We start from the raw sequence: 17,383 nt of genomic DNA, 5'->3' as shown, positions 1-17,383 counted from the left end.
TCCCAGCTTGCAACACTGTTTCTGAGCTTAAGAAACTTCTAGTGGGTTTGTGCTGCAGACATAGAAATACGAGCAATGGCAGCAGAACTTCTGGATAACACAGGATACTTTCCTGGGGAGCTGTATGAATCCTTACCCATACCTAGAGAGACTGTATACCAGTATAATAGTTTTCCTAGCTGTTGGAGGATACGATTACCCTCTAGCAGCAGTTGTTCTTGGTCAGCTGCTAATCATTTGAAAGTAGTTGATTAACTCCAATACAGTGCCTCTAGAGGTTGTGTGCTTTAGGCGTTAGAGCTTATTAATAACTTTCAATACGTGGGCTTTCCCAGCTGCAGTCCCTGTTTGTTTCCCATACTTTGTCTTTGAGTTCATAAACAGAAAGGAGTCTTTTCCCATTGTGCTCCAAAAGTTTAGTTGACTGTAGGGTTCATGCAAACAAAAGCCTTTAGTCAAAGGACTCTATATGCTGTTAGGCAAAAGAGGTATCTTGGCTGACTAGTGATGTTTCTGCAGAGTTGAGGACTAAATGTCCTTGTTTTACATGCTTGTTAACAGTGTCTGTATTAATAATGATAATAAGAATAACTGTCTGTAAGATTCTGCTTAAAAAATAAAAATAAAAAAGCCATGAAGTAAAAAGTCAGGGACGCCTGACGGCAATCATACTTTTGTGGTCACGGAATTGTGGAGCTCAACATTTTTAGGATTGCTAAATTGAACAGGGTGTGCCAAAAAAGTTTATGTAATCTTTACTTTTAGAATATAAACACTAAGTAAAATTAATTAAAAGATTAAATTTTTTGTATGTTTGAGATTGCTTGCGTAATTTTTTTTAGTTATTAGACATGAACTCCACATTTATTTTAAAAGGGGACTTTGATGTGTTTAATCTTTCTAAGCAATGTGTTTTTGCAAGATGTTAGTAATCTTTATTAAGATGTTTTCTTCCATTCAGTATTTCATGATTTTTTTTAATGCCAGAAAGAATAAATATTTCCTTTATCTATATACTACATGAGCAATGCAAATTACCTTTTGTAAAATGAACCTACAGAACGAATTTTGGATAGTCAAATCCTATGAAATTACAAAAATAATGGTAATTGTGGAAATGCATACAATAGGACAGTACAACCAGAGCTCTTTATGTGGTTCTGCATGCGATCAGTAAAAACAATTTTATTTCACGGCTTTCTACCAAGTGATCATGACACTGGTTATCTGTCAGTGTTTCCCTCTAATAACTTTGGAAAGTGTCAGCTAATTTCCGTTGTTCTGTGGGGAGTGGAAGTCTCAATGACAGTTAAGTTTGAAAGCTGGTTGTTAGAAAATGTCTCCGCTGAGGAAGAAGCCATAGCACGTGCTGCTTCTCCTCCCTCCAGGAGCTGAGAGAGATGGAATGAATTTTATGTGCGGGACGAGACCAGCAGGGGACTGTCACAGGGCATTTGGGTGGAGGAGGATGCGTTATTGGGGTGAGGGGATGAGAGAACCTAATACACAAGTCCATAAGAAAAATGTCTTGCTACCTCCACCACTGCGGAACAACTCTCTTAAACGTTCATGGAGCTTGAGGTGAAGAACAGGCAACAAGATGAGTATCAGGGCAAGGAGAATAACATATCACAGGTTTGGGTAGTAAAACTAATAGCAATATTAATTCCATGTGTAACCTGCGCTATAGATAGCAAGTAAAATGCATGAGCTATTCAAGTAGCTTTCAGTAGCATCAGAATCTTTGACATGAAGAGAGAGGCTCATAAAGAGGATATTTATGAGTTAAGTTTAAAAAAATGTAAAAGGAGCAGTAATAAATTCCCTGAGTAACTGAATTCCACCTGACAGAGGGTTTAGTTGCTTTATTTTGTAGAACCTAGCGAGCATAACTACCCTAAAAAGCTATTTTGTGTCTAATGTTATTTTTGCTGCAAATATTACTGAACATTTTTTACAATGTATCTTTTAAAAACATATGAAACCTTTTATCTAGGTTGTGTGTTTTTTGCTGCCTTAGCAGTAAGATTTGATCTTGTATCGCTTTTCTAATGTGGAAGAACCTAGTGTTTTGTTTTGGAGTCAGGTACAAGGCTAGTTCACATGTTTTAAGGAGACAACTGAGCTGCTATAACAATAAGATTCTTCAAACAGATTCTATTTTGCCTTCATTCTGTAATGAAATAGCAGGAAATACATTTTCCTGTGGAACAGTGTTCTTGGTTATTTACATAGCTCCATGGATGCATTGGGCATTTTCCATGAAAATCAGTAACTCTGGCATTTACATTTTCAAATCTGGCTGAAGTAAGCTGTATTTGTTGATCATCAGGACACTTTTTATAAATATAATTTGATTTTCTTCAGAATTCTGAAACAGGTTGTATTGCCTAAGTGAGTAGGCTATTACTTGCTGCTCAAAGTCTATTTGTGCTTGCAATATATTTTTGTTGATACAGGCTTATACTGAAGAGTTCTTAATATTAAGGCACCTGAATTAAATATTTAAGGTGTTATTTTTAAATTCATTTAAAACTTGGTAGGGTTGTGCAGTGCATTGTTAATGAGTACTTTTTAATTTTTATACAAATTAAAATGAATAAATAGGAAAAGTTTCCTGTGTTTAAAAAAGGAAATGACTTTAGCAGAAAAGGGTCCTAATGCTATTAGGTACCTATCCTTTTTTTTTTTTTTTTTTTTTTTTCAGGAAACTGTGTTCTAATGAATTTTCACCCTTTGTAATCGCAAGGTAGCGAGAAAGGTCAACATTTCCTGCTAAACATTCATATAGTGTAGATCTGGGAAACTAGAATGATCTCATAGGTATTTGCTGTCTGCACATGACTTTATCTGATTTATTGTGGTGGTCTGATTGTGTCAGTTCTTCCCCCCACAAGGAAGAGTAATTACAGGTGTAAAGCACAGTTATGCTTGTTATTAGTTTAGCCTGGTAGAAACTGTGCATGTTAAATTGCATTTAAGCTTTTTAGCATAAAAGTTAAGATCTTTTCACAGCAAAAATTAAGGGTCCTCTTTCCTTGAATTCATAGTCCCCTCATACTTGGTATGCTTCCATCACCTTTGCTGGTATTTCTGCTGCCATTTGCTGTGGTATCACTGCCACCAGTAGCACATGGGCAGCAGAGATCTCAGTCATTGGTACTTAATAGACCAGTAGAGAGCACTGGATGGTGGCAGGAGCAGGTAAGAGGAAGCAGCTGATTGCTCTAGAGTCTTTCTGGAGGTTGCTTTATTATCCAGAAGCAACTTAGATGGCCCAGCACAGTACTTTTCATTAAGGTTTCCTTTCTTATGGTAGTTAATTGTAGTGATTTGAACAGCTACTATTGGAGTAGTTGAGGAAAATACATTGTATTAATAGTGATTTAGAAATTATTTTAGTTTTTTTTTTTTTATCTCAGACTTAAATTTTACTTTGTCAACATCACTCAGATTTTTCAGCTGGCTGATCACCCCATGAACCAAACGCACGGCTTTCGCTAGTACTCTGGAATTGGTCTGGTTTTGTGCTTCCCAGAATTCCGTAGCTGTATTTTCAAACTTAATTATTTTGTAGCTAATATTATGGAAGTACTCTCTATATAGTGTGAGCTTGCTTTTATAAATACTGATGTGTTTTCATGTATTTTTAATTGTTAACAAGGATTCTTCTGGATCCTCTCTATCCCCACCCCCCCGCCAATTTAGATGCATATCAGGTGGCTTTGTGGTTTCTCCCATTACATTTTTAAACATAGGCGGCTGCTTCAATGATTAATTATAGTTTACTTTTAATATAGATTTTTTTCCTGAGTTTGAATTGGTATTAAGACACTCTATATTTTTTTTAAGTGACTGTCTGTATACATATATGTATAATTTGTATATGTACATGTGTGTATGCTTTTTTTAATAGAAGTTAACTATTAGACTATGTTTTGGCAACCATATATCCTTTCTTAGTATTTTTATAAGCATTTAGAGACATGTAACATAGGTACTGTCCTTGAATGAAACTGTAGCTGTAGTTTGGAAATCAGAAATACGCCCTCTTGTGGGTAAATCTGTGCAAATCACTCAGTCAGTGTGTCTTATTTGAATGAAAACTAGAGGATATTCACTCATTCATTCATTTTCTCCCTCTGCCTCCCACCCTCTCTGTTCTTCCTTAAGTGAAAACTTTTTGATTGCAAAATGTGGAAGTTTAAAACGAGCTATGAGGCAAGCTCTCTTTAGATTTATGATGACGTGTTTGCTGATTAAAAAAAAAAAAAAAAAAAAAAAGTCCACTGCTCATTTAACATAGTTGAATTGTGCTGATTTACTTTGTGAGTGCACAGTTGCAGTGATCAAACTTTGATCATGGTGCTGTGGTTACATCAATACAATGCTGCCCTACCTATAAGAAACGAAAAACACTTTTTAGATTTTAAAATACTTAAAAGGTTACAGAGTCTAGACTAAATGAAATCTGACTGTATGTAAAGCATTTGAATAGAATGATTTTTAAAAAGAAAAGATATGGAGACGTAATAGCATAGCCTTCCTTTAAACTTAATTTTAATTCACCTAGTTTTATCTTTAATCTACTTTTCAGAACTATATTAGATCAGTCATACATATATTATTTTGTAAATCTAAAGATATAGCAAGATTAGGAATACGCTAAGAGAATGAGGAGTGAAACATTTTAACACTGAATTCTTGAATGAATGAATACTAAATGCTTGAATACTAAGCTTGGTTACTTGTCCCTGTGTTACTACTGAGCCGTGTATAACTACATAAAAACATGTTTTTCCCTTTGTTTTATTTTCCATCAAACTCATGCATTCCCATAGCTAAGCCATAGAAGATCTGGTATTTTTGTTAAGGAGAGGAGGACATGTTTCAACCAAGAGGAAACATTTCGTATATGCAAGGCTGGAACTTTATTTGGCAACCAACAGCCAGAATCATAAGGTTGTTTCAGTGATGGTCAGATGCTGGAATATCTCAAAAAATATTTTTATAATTACATTTTCTATTTCTTGCATCCTTTTTCTGATTCTGGTCTGTCGTCTTTTCATTGGGTGATTGTTAATTCTTCACCCAAATTGTTCACAACTTATTTTTGTATTCCTTTCCTCCCTTAATTTTATCCATTTCTATCCATTCACTCTAAAGAGACTTTTTTTTTCTGTTACTCTTAGACTCAACCATTAACCCAATACTGTGGTTAGAAACTCAATATATAGAGAGATGAAAGAAGAGCCACATGAAACAGTCCAAATCTTGTTAAGTCATATAGTCACCATTTAAAGTAACCAGTATTTTTCAAGTTATGTACTGTTATGCCAGTCACGTATGAACTTTAATTTCCACGTTTTTAAACTTTTTAAATTTAACTGTGGTAGGAGTTTTGTCTTCGAAGTGTTAATTTGCAGTAAAGGAGAATGTACATAATTGACAAAAATAAAAAGGAGGAGGAAATAAAACACAGAAATAGCACTTTAAATTTGTGTAGCTTTAAAAAAAAAAAAAGTTCAATCAGTACTTTGTAAATCCAGTAGCTTAATTAAAATAAGCACCTAGACTAAACCCCAAACAAGGACCAGTCTCCCAGAGACTGATTGTCTTGCTATATGTATTTACAGTGCTTAGCATAAGGGACTTACTGTCTAATAATATGAGGAAAAAAGGAGGCCACATCAAGCAGGTGAAGTGAAAGGTAGCAATAACTTAATTACACATACTGTAGTAACAGTGATGGCGTCTGTTGCAGAGAACGTTGGAAATGAATGTTGGTATTTTACAGTAAAATCAGGTAGCGTTTAAGAGATGACTAAAATGGATATGAGCCAGGTACATAATGAGTGGCACCGTTTGACCTTCAGATGCTCAGTCTTCCGGGGAGAAAAAAAAAAGAAACTTTGCATTTATGCTTTTTAGCATAAAAGTTAAGATCTTTTCACAGCAAAAATGTGTGCCCAAGCTGGTACAAAGTATATACTGAAAGATGATGTCCCTGCTGTTATCTATTATTGTAACAGTGCTCTTTTCAGTATGTCTCTACAGCAGTTTAGAACTAGAACTAAAATTTTCTGACTCATGTAGGTTTAAATAATTTTTGAAATATATGGAAAAATGTTGTTTTAATATGGTCAACTGAATTTCATTGTATATAGTTTTGATATTGATGGCTTCTGAGGGTCTTCCTGAATCAGGAGTTACTTAAATAGTTGTTTCTGCATCTTGGAAGATTTGTAGCATTTTATAATCTTTGTTACTTTTTAGCTATTTTATAAAGAAAGCCACCTTTGTTTTAACAGCAACTTTATTTGAAAATTTTATTAATTATATACACTGAGTAAACGGGCTGTATGTAAGGTATAGTAGGAGTAGTGGATAGTTAATGGATAGTTTAAAAAAATAAATAGGAAATTAATAGGTAAGATGTAAATGATGGAAAAGGATTGGCAGTTATTAAAATATTAAAGCAAACCCAGTAGTAGTTAACTAAGCAAGCTTCTGTTCTTTCTTTGAGAACTCAAATTGGAATTGTGTTCAGCTAGCAGTTTCTGAAGTCGGATTGCGATGAGGAGAAGAAACCAGTGGTTCCTTAATGGAGTGGAAAGTAAGGCGCTAGTACTGGGAGGGTTTTTTATTTAAAATACTGAATTAAAAATATTGAAATTGGAAGAGTGCTAAGAACAGGACTGAAAGGCATCTCAGAGTTATCCGATCCATGTAGTAGCATCAGCTTTGGTAAACTACTGACAAATATTTTTGTAGCTTGAATTTGCAATGACGATTCTGAGCCTCCTGATAGAAGACGTTCTGCAGTTTGACTATATTTACCGTTTGATACGGGAGAGAAAATAATTTCTAACTTGTTATCTATCTTACTTGAAACTGAAGCCCATTTCTACTTTTTTGTATCTACAGTGGATATTATCAGCAGTTTATTCCTTCCCCTTTTGCAGCTACCTTTAACATACCTCAATTAATTTGTGTGTCTACTTATAACCTTATCTTTGTCTTCCTGTCACTATACTACTTAAGCTCTTTAATGTGGTCACTTTTGTATAGCAGTATAATATCCAACACAGTTTGGGTGTTGTAATTTTACAATAAGCTTTGCTCTCAGAGTTCCTATTTTTAGTTTGTCCACCATTTTTCTTTTAAAATGCTTTTCCAGCACTTTGAGAACCTCTGAACTTCTTGGAACACGGTTCTTTTGAAATAGAACTGCCCAGAAAGGCAGCATTTTGTCACCAGAGTTCACTGGTGATACTGTGTAGCACTTTGCATAGCGTAAACTTTAATTTTTTTTTTTTAATATTACCTTCATTCCTGTCTTGGCCTGGCTTCGCTTTGTTGTTGTGTATTATGATCATCTCTTTTCGTATATTATTCTTAATGCACCCTCCCCTTTCACTGTTTTCCTTTCACTAAACAATTCTTTGTATCACTTCCTTTGTGCTCTGTGATTTCTTCCTCCCTGGAATGTCTTTTACAGTATCCATTGTTTCGTGTAGAACAGCAAGATTCTAAACAAGGCTGTATACTGAAGATGCAAGACATGCTTTACGTATGCATGAGTTGGAGTGGTTCTTCTCTAACAGCTACACTCTGTGTTGTTCAAGAGCTTTGCAGTGCTTTAGTTTCCTTAATTCGGCTGATATGAATAGTTTCTTTTTTAAAATCTACAAGTAGAAATTCAGTAATAGCTACTGCAGAAAGGTGATAATGTAAATTTTTCTAAATATGGATAAATGTTTATCCTCCTGAACTAATTGTGGGCTACTGCACTGTACAACAACTTTTTAAACAAATGTAACAGCCAGGGGAGGAAAAAAACCTTGTTATCCATCATTTAAGCCATTTTTCCATACTGTTCTGTTGTTTTGTATGAAAGAACCTATCCTGCATTGAGCAATCTCTTTCCCCCACCCCCAACTGCTTGTTATTTTGGGTTCACTAAAAAAGTGATTTTTAGTAGTGTTCTCGGTGACATTGATTTCTAGCTCTGGTTTCACTAGACCTCTGTATCTAGTTCTGGAACTGAATCCCACCTTTTTTGCAAGTTGTGTTTTGGTCATTGCACAACAGATGTAATATTTGGGCTCAAATATTGCTATGTGTTTTTTCGGTTTTTTTTTTTTTCCCCCATATTATACTGGTTGTATAAACTAATCCCATTGCTTAATCCCATCAGTCTCTTTTTGTCTTTTGTCTACTCTCATCTGTTTACTCACATCATCATACTTAGAAAAAACATTGTACTGTAAAAGATTGAATGAATCGTTACACTTGTTTCCCTGTTGGAGCAGGCAACCGCATCATCTATCCCTTCCACAGAATCACAGAATGGTTGAGGTTGGAAGAGACCTCTGTAGATCATCTAGTCCATCCCCCCTGCTCATGCAAGGTCACCTAGAGCACATTGCACAGGATTGCGTCCAGGTGGGTTTTGAATATCTCCAGGGAAGGAGACTCCACAACCTCTCTGGGCAACCTGTTCCAGTGCTCTGTCACCCTCACAATGCAGAAGTTTTTCCTCATGTTCAGACAGAACCCCCTGTGCTTCAGTTTGTGCCCGTTGCCTCTTGACCTATTGCTGGGCACCACGGAGAAGAGTCTGGCCCCATCCTCTTGACACCCTCCCTTTAGATATTTGTATGCATTGATGAGATCCCTCCTCAGTCTTGTCTTCTCCAAGCTGAAAAGTCCCAGCTCCCTCAGCCTTTCCTCATAGGAGAGATGCTCCAGTCCCTTAATCATCTTTGTAGCCCTTCAGTGCACTTGCTGCAGTAGCTCCATGTCTCTCTTGTGCTGGGGAGCCCAGAATTGGACACAGTACTCCAAATGCAGTCTCACCAGGGCTGAGTAGAGGGGCAGGATCACCTCCCTCGACCTGCTGGCAACACTCTTCCTAATGCACCCCAGGATACAATTGGCCTTCTTGGCCACAAGGCCACGTTGCTAGCTCGTGGTCGACTTGGTGTCCACCAGGACTCCGAGGTCCTTCTCCACAGAGCTACTTTCCAGCAGGTCAGCTCCCAGTACTTACTTGTGCATGGGGTTCTTCCTCCCTAGGTGCAGGACCCTGCACTTATCTTTGTTGAGCTTCATGAGGTTCTTTTCTGCCCATCTCTCTAGCCTGTTGAGGTCCCTCTGAATGGCAGCACAGCCCTCTGATGTATCAGGCACTCCTCTCAGTTTTGTATCATCAGCAAACTTGCTGAGGGTGCGCTCTGTCCCTTCATCCAGGCCATTGAAGAATAGACTGAACAGGATTGGACTTTGTATTGACCCCTGGGGGACATCACCAGTTACAGGCCTCTGAATAGACTTTGCGCCACTGACCACAACCCTCTGAGCTCGGCCATCCAGCCAGTTCTCAATCCACCTTGCTCTCCACTCATCCAGCACTTGCTTCCTGAGCTTGACTGTGAGGATATGATGGGAGACGGTGTCGAAAGCCTTATTCAGGTCAAGGTAGACAGCATCCACTGCTCTTCCCCTCATCTACCCAGCCAGTCATTCTATCGTAGAAGGCTGTCAGATTGGTTAAGCATGATTTCCCATTTATGAATCCGTGCTGACTACTCCGTGACATGTGCGTGACCCATCTTTAAAGTAATGATGTTGCTTATCTCTCTACCAGTACTTATAGCAGAAAGCTGTTCCAGACTGTCTGCTCTGACTGAGAAATTCTGTTCTAATTTCCCTCTTGCACGTGTTCATGCCCCCTTTCACTGTTGGGTTAGCCTTGCCTTTCAGCTTTCTTCCTTTTCAGCCTTCTTTGAGTGCCTTAGGGAGAGGAACCATATTCCCTCTTGACCTGCGTTTTGTTAACTAAACAAACCTAAGCCCTTCTAGTCTCCTCTTAACAAGGAAAGTTTGCAGTTCCTCAGTCGTACTTGCTCTGTGTACCTGCTCCAGTCTCAGGTCTTCTTCCTGGGATGTGAAAAGTGCAATATCTTGGCAGTTCTGCTTTCCTATCGCATATCTGTGGAGATGGTTTCTAATTGAACAGTCTGGTTTGTGAGGAGTTTTTCCCACTGAATAGCGATATAATTTAACTATTGTAGTGATAATACAAAAGAAAAATTCACATTAATAGTGACTGTTTCTGATGTCTGTAGCTTTCCCAGGCTAAGTAAAGTAAAAATGCTCAGTGTTTTTTTTTTTTTTTTTCCTTATTTTAGCGTTGCCTGCAGGATTTCCAGTAATACTGACTACTGACATGACTTGAGTCAGTTTTGGTACAGCTGCAGTTAGGAAAAGCAAGATCATGAGATAAGAGCTTTCTGTTGCACACACAATTTATATGTGAAAAGTGGTCTCTCATTACTAACCTTTCAGTGAAAACTGAAATTCTAAAAGGGTTATTAGTCCTTGTGGGATACTGTTGCAGACTCATGGGAAGTTAGTTTGTTTTTGCTTTTCAAGGATTACTTATTTATGGAACTGAGAAACCACTGAAATTCTGCGTATATTGGTGACTGTTTCAAGTAAAGAACTTTGAGCAGCATTTGAGACTGCTCTGGGTGTTTGAAGATTCTTTTCTCCTGGATAAAGAAAACCACACAGTATATCTATCTGCAGCAGTTTCCTTAACTAAATTTCTGCACCTGTAGTGTGCTGTATTTTTAATAAGCAAATATAATTTAGTGGTAAGAATGAAACTGTGGCAGGTGCAACAAAGGAAGTCAACTCACTGTCGGTTCTGTTTAACCTCAGTGTTGTTCCCCCCCACCCCCACCCCCCAAATAATTCAGTTGTATATAGATAGGGAAACTTTGAAGAGTTAATTTCAGTGGTTCATGAAAACTTTTAAGAGCAGGAAGAAGACCTATAATATTCAATTTCCTTGTGTTGCTTGAACTCTGTGCATACTAATTAGCAGTAATATCCTATATACCATTGATTTTGCATAAGAAAGAGAGAGTTCTCACAGGAAGTAACAGCGATCTTTTGGCTTATATGTTATATTCACAGAAATGTTGGTTAGTAAAGTAAGTATACAAATCATGGTTTCAGCATCTTCAATAGAGAACATAAATGCTTACAGAAGACGTCGTCTTACTGTTTCACAAACTATTGATACAGATGTCTGTCTAAATTAGGTAAAGTATGTATACGAAGTGCTTTTCCCTTAATTTAATTTGTTTGTCTACCTTTAGCCAATACCATGCTCAGCTTTTTCCATCATTAGAATAACAATAGTAGATGTATCTCTGTAAGTTTTTACAGTTTTTGGAACTGCAGTTGAAATTGCTACAGTTAGTGAAAACTGAGTGGACAAATACTTTTTCAGTAGTTGTATACAAGTCTCACTGTTTTACAGGAAATGTTCAAGCTAGTTCAGTGGTGACTAAACATCTTCCTTTTGTGGTGGTTCCTGGTAGTTGTTTGACCAGATTATGTTTAGTGTTAAAGAGAGATTTTCAGGTTAATTTTGGAAGAACCACTTCTTTTAAAATACATTAGGATTCTATATTTGTTACTTTATCTCCTCCTTGAATATTGTATCTCTATATTAGCCCTTCTATATTTGCTACCCCTTTCTGTATGAAAAATACCTCTTTCTCCAAAATTGGGAAGTCAGTATGGCAGCTGAATACCTAAACTGATGGTGGAGAAAGTGCTGCCCACTGCAGCATGAACCAACAGAATTTTTACTACCATTTTTGGAGTTAATCTATTTTTTTTCTTTCAAAATAAGTTATAAAATTCATCGTATTTTAATTGTCTTTGCTCCTTTATCACAACTTGACTATTGGCTTAGGTATAACCTGAGCAAATTTTCTTCTGATTGCCTTATCTTGCATCTTTTGGGGAAGGGGTCTGCTTCTGAGACCAGAAGCTTGCCTGGTGATTGCTTAATGCTGTTTGAGTATTTAAATATTATATTGTTCTACCCACTGCTGACGAAATTACTTCACCAGTGGAGGTTATGATCTGCGTTTCATTTATGTTGTTGAATTTAAGGTTATGTTAAGCAAACTGAGGGTTTTTTGTTTTGTTTTGTTTGTGCTTTTTTTTTTAGTGCTTGGGAGATGGGAAGTAATGATAGCTGGCACCTGAACTAAAATATCTGTGTAGGCACTACCATCCCAGAACTTCAGGATGAATGGGGATATGCCTCATGTTCCCATCACTACTCTTGCAGGGATTGCTAGTCTTACAGACCGTAAGTACTCTTTTTTTTTTCTCTCCTCTTTCCTATGTTGTTTTCTACGTTTTTGGTAAATTACCTGTATTTTCAAATATGAAAAATGCTTTTATTTTAAAGGTTACTTCTTAAAGTAAACCTGTTCAAAATTAGATTTGCTATTAAAAATGCAAATGTTGTCATTGTTTGGATTTTTAAATTATGTTCAAACAGAAATATGCTGATCATAACATAAGGTGAAATATGGGGGGGGAAATGGATCTTAGGTAATTCATTGTTTATACAACATATCATTCAATAACGCATCTGGGATTTCCACAAATAAGAAAAACAAAAATGATAAAAAACCTCTTTAAAACTTATGTCTCATCTTCATTGAAGAGAGAGATTAGACTGACGTTCAGCCAAAGAGAGTTGTGGAATATGCTGAATATACTTGAAACCTATTTCCTTAGCTTTGGACAAGATCCAAAAAAGTTACTCTAAGTAGCAGGAACGGGTGCAAGGAAGGGCTACTAGAATGGGAAAAAGAAGCTCACCCGCCTTGTTGCTTGGCTGTTCAGCCTACGAACGAGTGGCTGAGATATACATGCTATCTTTAAAATATAGCAGGAAGACAAAATGCAAAGAAAAGAAAGGAGCTATTAATATTAAAGGATGATATTGGCAAAAAACCAAATGGTTATAATCTGACCAAAAATAAATTTTGGTTGGAAACATGTAGGATGTTTTTTATTACTGTAGTGAGGTTCTAGAACAACCATTCCAATAAGAGACGTGAGGACAAAGATATATCTTGTTTAGGAAGTACAGGCAAGAGTATATAGTTCAATGGTCTGTCTTAGGGGATAATTGGACTCAATGACCCAGATAGTACTTCTAATCTCATTTTTATTATTATACTGTTGAAATTTGGAGTTTCCGAGAGACACTGGAGAGAGATACCCAATAACTGAATTTAAATGCATACAGTAAAAAAATCAGTTGTATTCAAGCAAAGAATAATAGTTAATTTTTTGCTGAAATTCTTAAATATAAAATTGAAAGATGCTGCTGAATATGTATATGTGTATACATCTGTGTTCATGTGTGTCTAATAAGCCATTGGGATGCAAAGCATAAGTTTCTGGGCTGTGGGCAGGCTTGTTTTGTTTTGTTTCGTTTCATTTTTATTTTTCTCTACGTAACTGGTGGAAGTCACTGGTCAAACTCCTGGCGCAAGAATTTTCAAAATACTAAACAACCTTTGGTAGCATTAGCTGGTGTAGTAGGTGCAGTATTTCTTTGTCTGCAGTAACTTTTGTGATGCTTAGAAACTCGAGAGTAGTTAAAAAAGGAAGGAACTGAAAGGAACGTGAAAAAAAAGAACTGCAAAAGACAAGACTTAATGGTCTAAAAACATGGAGGACATGACGACTAGAGGCTCAGTTTGCTAGCTGAATGAAACTTATACTGTTTTAATAAATGAATTTGTTTTTAAAATAAGCATATTTTGCTAACTCTTTGCTGGTTTCTGGCACGTTCCGGGTAATTTAATGCAATTAATTAAAATAATTTTTAGTATATTATGCACTTATTGAATTGCAATTTCTTTCTAAATACATTAATGGCATACATTATATAGGAACAAAAACTACTGTAATTTTTTCCCATATTTTTTTACTTCAAAATACAAAATTTGAGTGGTAAAGGCACAGACAAAAGAACATATTTTACTTAAGGTTGCTCTTGGGGGGCTATTTGAAATGGATCACTTAAAACCTTTACCTCAGAGCTTTAATCAGCCTTGGAACTTGAAGTCAGAAGCATTATTATCTAGGACTCATGAAGATGACTTATCTCTGTATAGCTAGCTTTTTGATCTCTTCTAGCTTACTCTCCTCTTGTCTGTATAGCCCGGCCCGTGATCTGGTTAGGGCTTCTTATTTTGTACACTTCCTTGCTGTGCCTGACCTAAGAATGCCCTTTGAAAGTGTAGTATGCTCACTTATAATCTGATCTAAATATTGTGGTAAGTGTTTTCATTAAACAATTAAATCTTTTTACCAAGCTTTGTGGATAGGTGTATTGAGTGAATTGACATTTTAGTGCTCATACCAACCAACAATACTAGCCTTTTTTTGAGAAGACAACTTGCATAGAAATGAAAGTAGCAGGAGAAGAAACTGCGAATTAGAGGCTTAAGTTGGCTTCCAGAGTGGGAATGCTAATTAAACATGCAGATGAGAGTAGAAAACTAATATATGCTTAATGAAATTACTGTCGTATGTGCGACTACAGTGACTTTGCATTTCCTTCTTTCCTTTTTTATCAAATACTTTCAGTTACAAGGGAAGACTGTCTTAACAGATTTAATATTTATATACTCTATATAGTTAAAAATGTGTTTTTATTCATAGGACTTACCTTAGCACATTGGAATATTTAAGTAATATAGTTTGAGGACTTGTCTGCATTACTTTGTTTAAAAGGCAGGGTCCAATCTGTCTATGTGCATTTGAGATACAAAATCTTCCGTACATCTCAAATGTAGTTGTTAGGTTTTCTTTACTGATCGTATGAGGAACTAAGATGCATCTATCTTTGTATGTTTGCGTTCAGTGAAATGATTCTGAACTTGTTTCCATCTTCTGATAACAGTTTTGAACCAGCTGCCTCTTCCATCACCTTTACCTGCTACAACAACAAAAAGCCTGCTCTTCAATGGACGGATAGCAGAAGAGGTGAACTGCCTTCTGGCTTGTAGGGATGAAAATCTGGTTTCACAGCTCGTACACAGTCTCAATCAGGTGTCAACAGACCACATGTATGTATTTTGAACTTTAGCTCTTATATCAGAACAGCATCTTTATTCCCTGAGATTAAAATGAGAAGGAAGATTTTCACGACAGTCTGAAAATAAGAACATACAGGTTTTTTGTTAGGCTTGCTTAGCAGACTACCGTTGAATAGCAGTTAATTATTGCAGTAAATCACGGCATTAATAATTGTCTTGCAGCCTTATGTATAACTTTTGTTGTTGTTACTGTGTATGTCTTTTTGGTTTGGTTTGTTTTTTTTTTGCTTTTTTACACATCCACTGCTGCTTCTGTGCTTATTAGTTATGAGGGCATACCTCGTATTTTGGCTTGAGCAGTACTCATTTGTGTTGTGGTTTGATTAATAGTACATATAGACAAATACAAAGATATAGTAGAATTATATGCCTAATATTACACAAAGAACTTTCTAATAAGGCTCGTGGCAATTCTGATTAGATCTTGAACATAAGAATTGAACTAGTAAGTATGCTAGTGTATCCTCTTTTTTCTAAACGTATATTTTATTTTTTCATTTGTTCCTTGGGTCTGTTGAATTGGCTTGTCTTGATAGCTCTTTTTTTTCCCTATGTGTTCCAATCAGTTGTTTTGATCAAACAGAAGTAGTTTCTAAAAGTCCTCAAAACAAATAATAAAGCAGAAGTGCATTTAAAAAAAATCTATTACATGTTTGATGGTTCAGAAGGAATCCTGTGATGTCACAGATACAGCCATTTCTATTTTTAAAATAAAATATTCACAAAGTGTTGGCTGCGACCTGAACGCTATAAATTCTTATTTCTTAATTTCATTCCTCCAGTAGTATGTTCTTGGTTGTTACGCCAAAGCATTGTTCTTTTGTGGAGAAGATAAAGATACAAAAGTAGACATAAGAAACTTTATAATGGACTGAAAGTGACAGCCGTGTATATGTAGGAGCTTATTAATAGAAAATAATTTTGAAGACTAATAGAAATAACTCTTCTTCTATGCCTTAAAGAAAGGGGGGAAATGAAAATAGAGGCAGGGAACAGTCTTTTGCAGAATTGTGTGGGTTTTTTCTATACCTTAATAGTGAATAGGGTTTTTTTTACTTGACCTGTAACTTCTTACAGTTTGAAAATGCGTTTGCTTTTTTATTTACTTCTACAATTCCAGAGAATTGAAAGATAACCTTGGCAGTGATGATCCAGAGGGAGATATACCAGTCCTGCTGCAGGCTATCCTTGCAAGGAATCCTAATGTTTTCAGGGAGAAAAGCATGCAAAACAGATACGGGGTACAAAGTGGTAAGGATTTTTTTTTTTTTAATGATTTCAGTTTATATTGTTCTTGAAGTTTAGTGAACTGAACCTAACCACAAACATATATGGAGCACATGCATGACATTTATGCCTTACTTTGTATCTTTTAACAATATCAAGCCATATATCTTAACATCTTCTAAGGGTGAACCTATTAGAGTACACTTGGAAATATACTCCACTGGATATTTTGTAAAGATAATGTTTAATATCCTTAGAAATATTTAGCTTCTAGGAGAAGGATTGATTGAATTCCATTTTTCAATCACTTTAGTTGATTTTTTTTTGTGGGTAGATTTCCGTATTTGTCTTAATAAACAATTGTAGTTTGGAAAAATATGCCTTGGTCTTACTGAAAATCTATGCAATTATACTGTGCCATAATAGTAGTAATTCTTAATAGTACTGGAGCAAGGAATAAGGTTGAATGTACCATGCCTAGCATCTCCTCTCTTTTGTTACTTTTCTCAGCGGTTTGTGAAGCCCTACAGAATTTAATTTTTCTATAGTTAATTTTCTTTTGAGGTGTAGTGGGTATGCTGCTGGAGCGAGTAAAAAGCCATATGATATTTGAATAGAACTTAGGACGGAGCACATAATGTTCCTCTGCAGAGTACAGGTCTTTTCTTGGATGGAGATTTTAAGGGCAGTGCTAAATATTTAGAACTTTATTGAACCGTGCTGTGAAAGCGGTCTCCAGATTCTGTGTTTGGTTAGTCTGATGAAGAGCAGCGATAGAATGTTATTTTTCTAGCTGTGGGAAGAGTCGTGACCATATTGCCAGTTTGCACAGTGGTCCCACGGAGAACATGTATGTGAATCAGGATTTTGCAGCAGTTTGGAATGAAATAATTTGGGCCAGTGCAGAAATGAGAGATTTATTTTCTGAATTTTACTGGGGGGAATGCCTTTTGCAGCTTGATTCAACAATTCTTAATGAAATAAGAGCGCCTATATTTTTAGCAAAGCTACTTCAGAAGGAAGATATTAGGAAAGAGTTAAATACGACAACTCGATATCAAACTTTAGGGGTTGATGTTACGTTAACATAGCGTTTCAGAGAACCAGAAGAGATCATGCTTTTAAAACTTTCTTGAATATTTAACTTAAAACTT

General features: G+C 36.2%; 1 protein-coding gene across 5 annotated transcripts in view; it reads left to right on the top strand.

Moving 5' to 3' along the window:
• LOC138060842 (nipped-B-like protein) overlaps positions 1-17,383 on the top strand; it is a 153,874-nt gene that overhangs the window by 47,586 nt on the left and 88,905 nt on the right. For all 5 annotated transcript variants that reach the window (XM_068927022.1, XM_068927019.1, XM_068927020.1 and 2 more), the window contains exons 2-4: positions 12,041-12,184; positions 14,807-14,972; positions 16,123-16,253. In XM_068927022.1, coding sequence (XP_068783123.1) covers positions 12,121-12,184; positions 14,807-14,972; positions 16,123-16,253 — 361 coding nt within the window. In that variant the 5' untranslated portion in view covers positions 12,041-12,120. The remainder of the gene's footprint in view (positions 1-12,040; positions 12,185-14,806; positions 14,973-16,122; positions 16,254-17,383) is intronic.

Source organism: Struthio camelus, chromosome Z, assembly GCF_040807025.1.
Source record: "Struthio camelus isolate bStrCam1 chromosome Z, bStrCam1.hap1, whole genome shotgun sequence".
Classification (NCBI taxonomy): Eukaryota; Metazoa; Chordata; class Aves; order Struthioniformes; family Struthionidae; genus Struthio; species Struthio camelus.
This window is presented reverse-complemented; position numbering and strand designations above follow the sequence as displayed.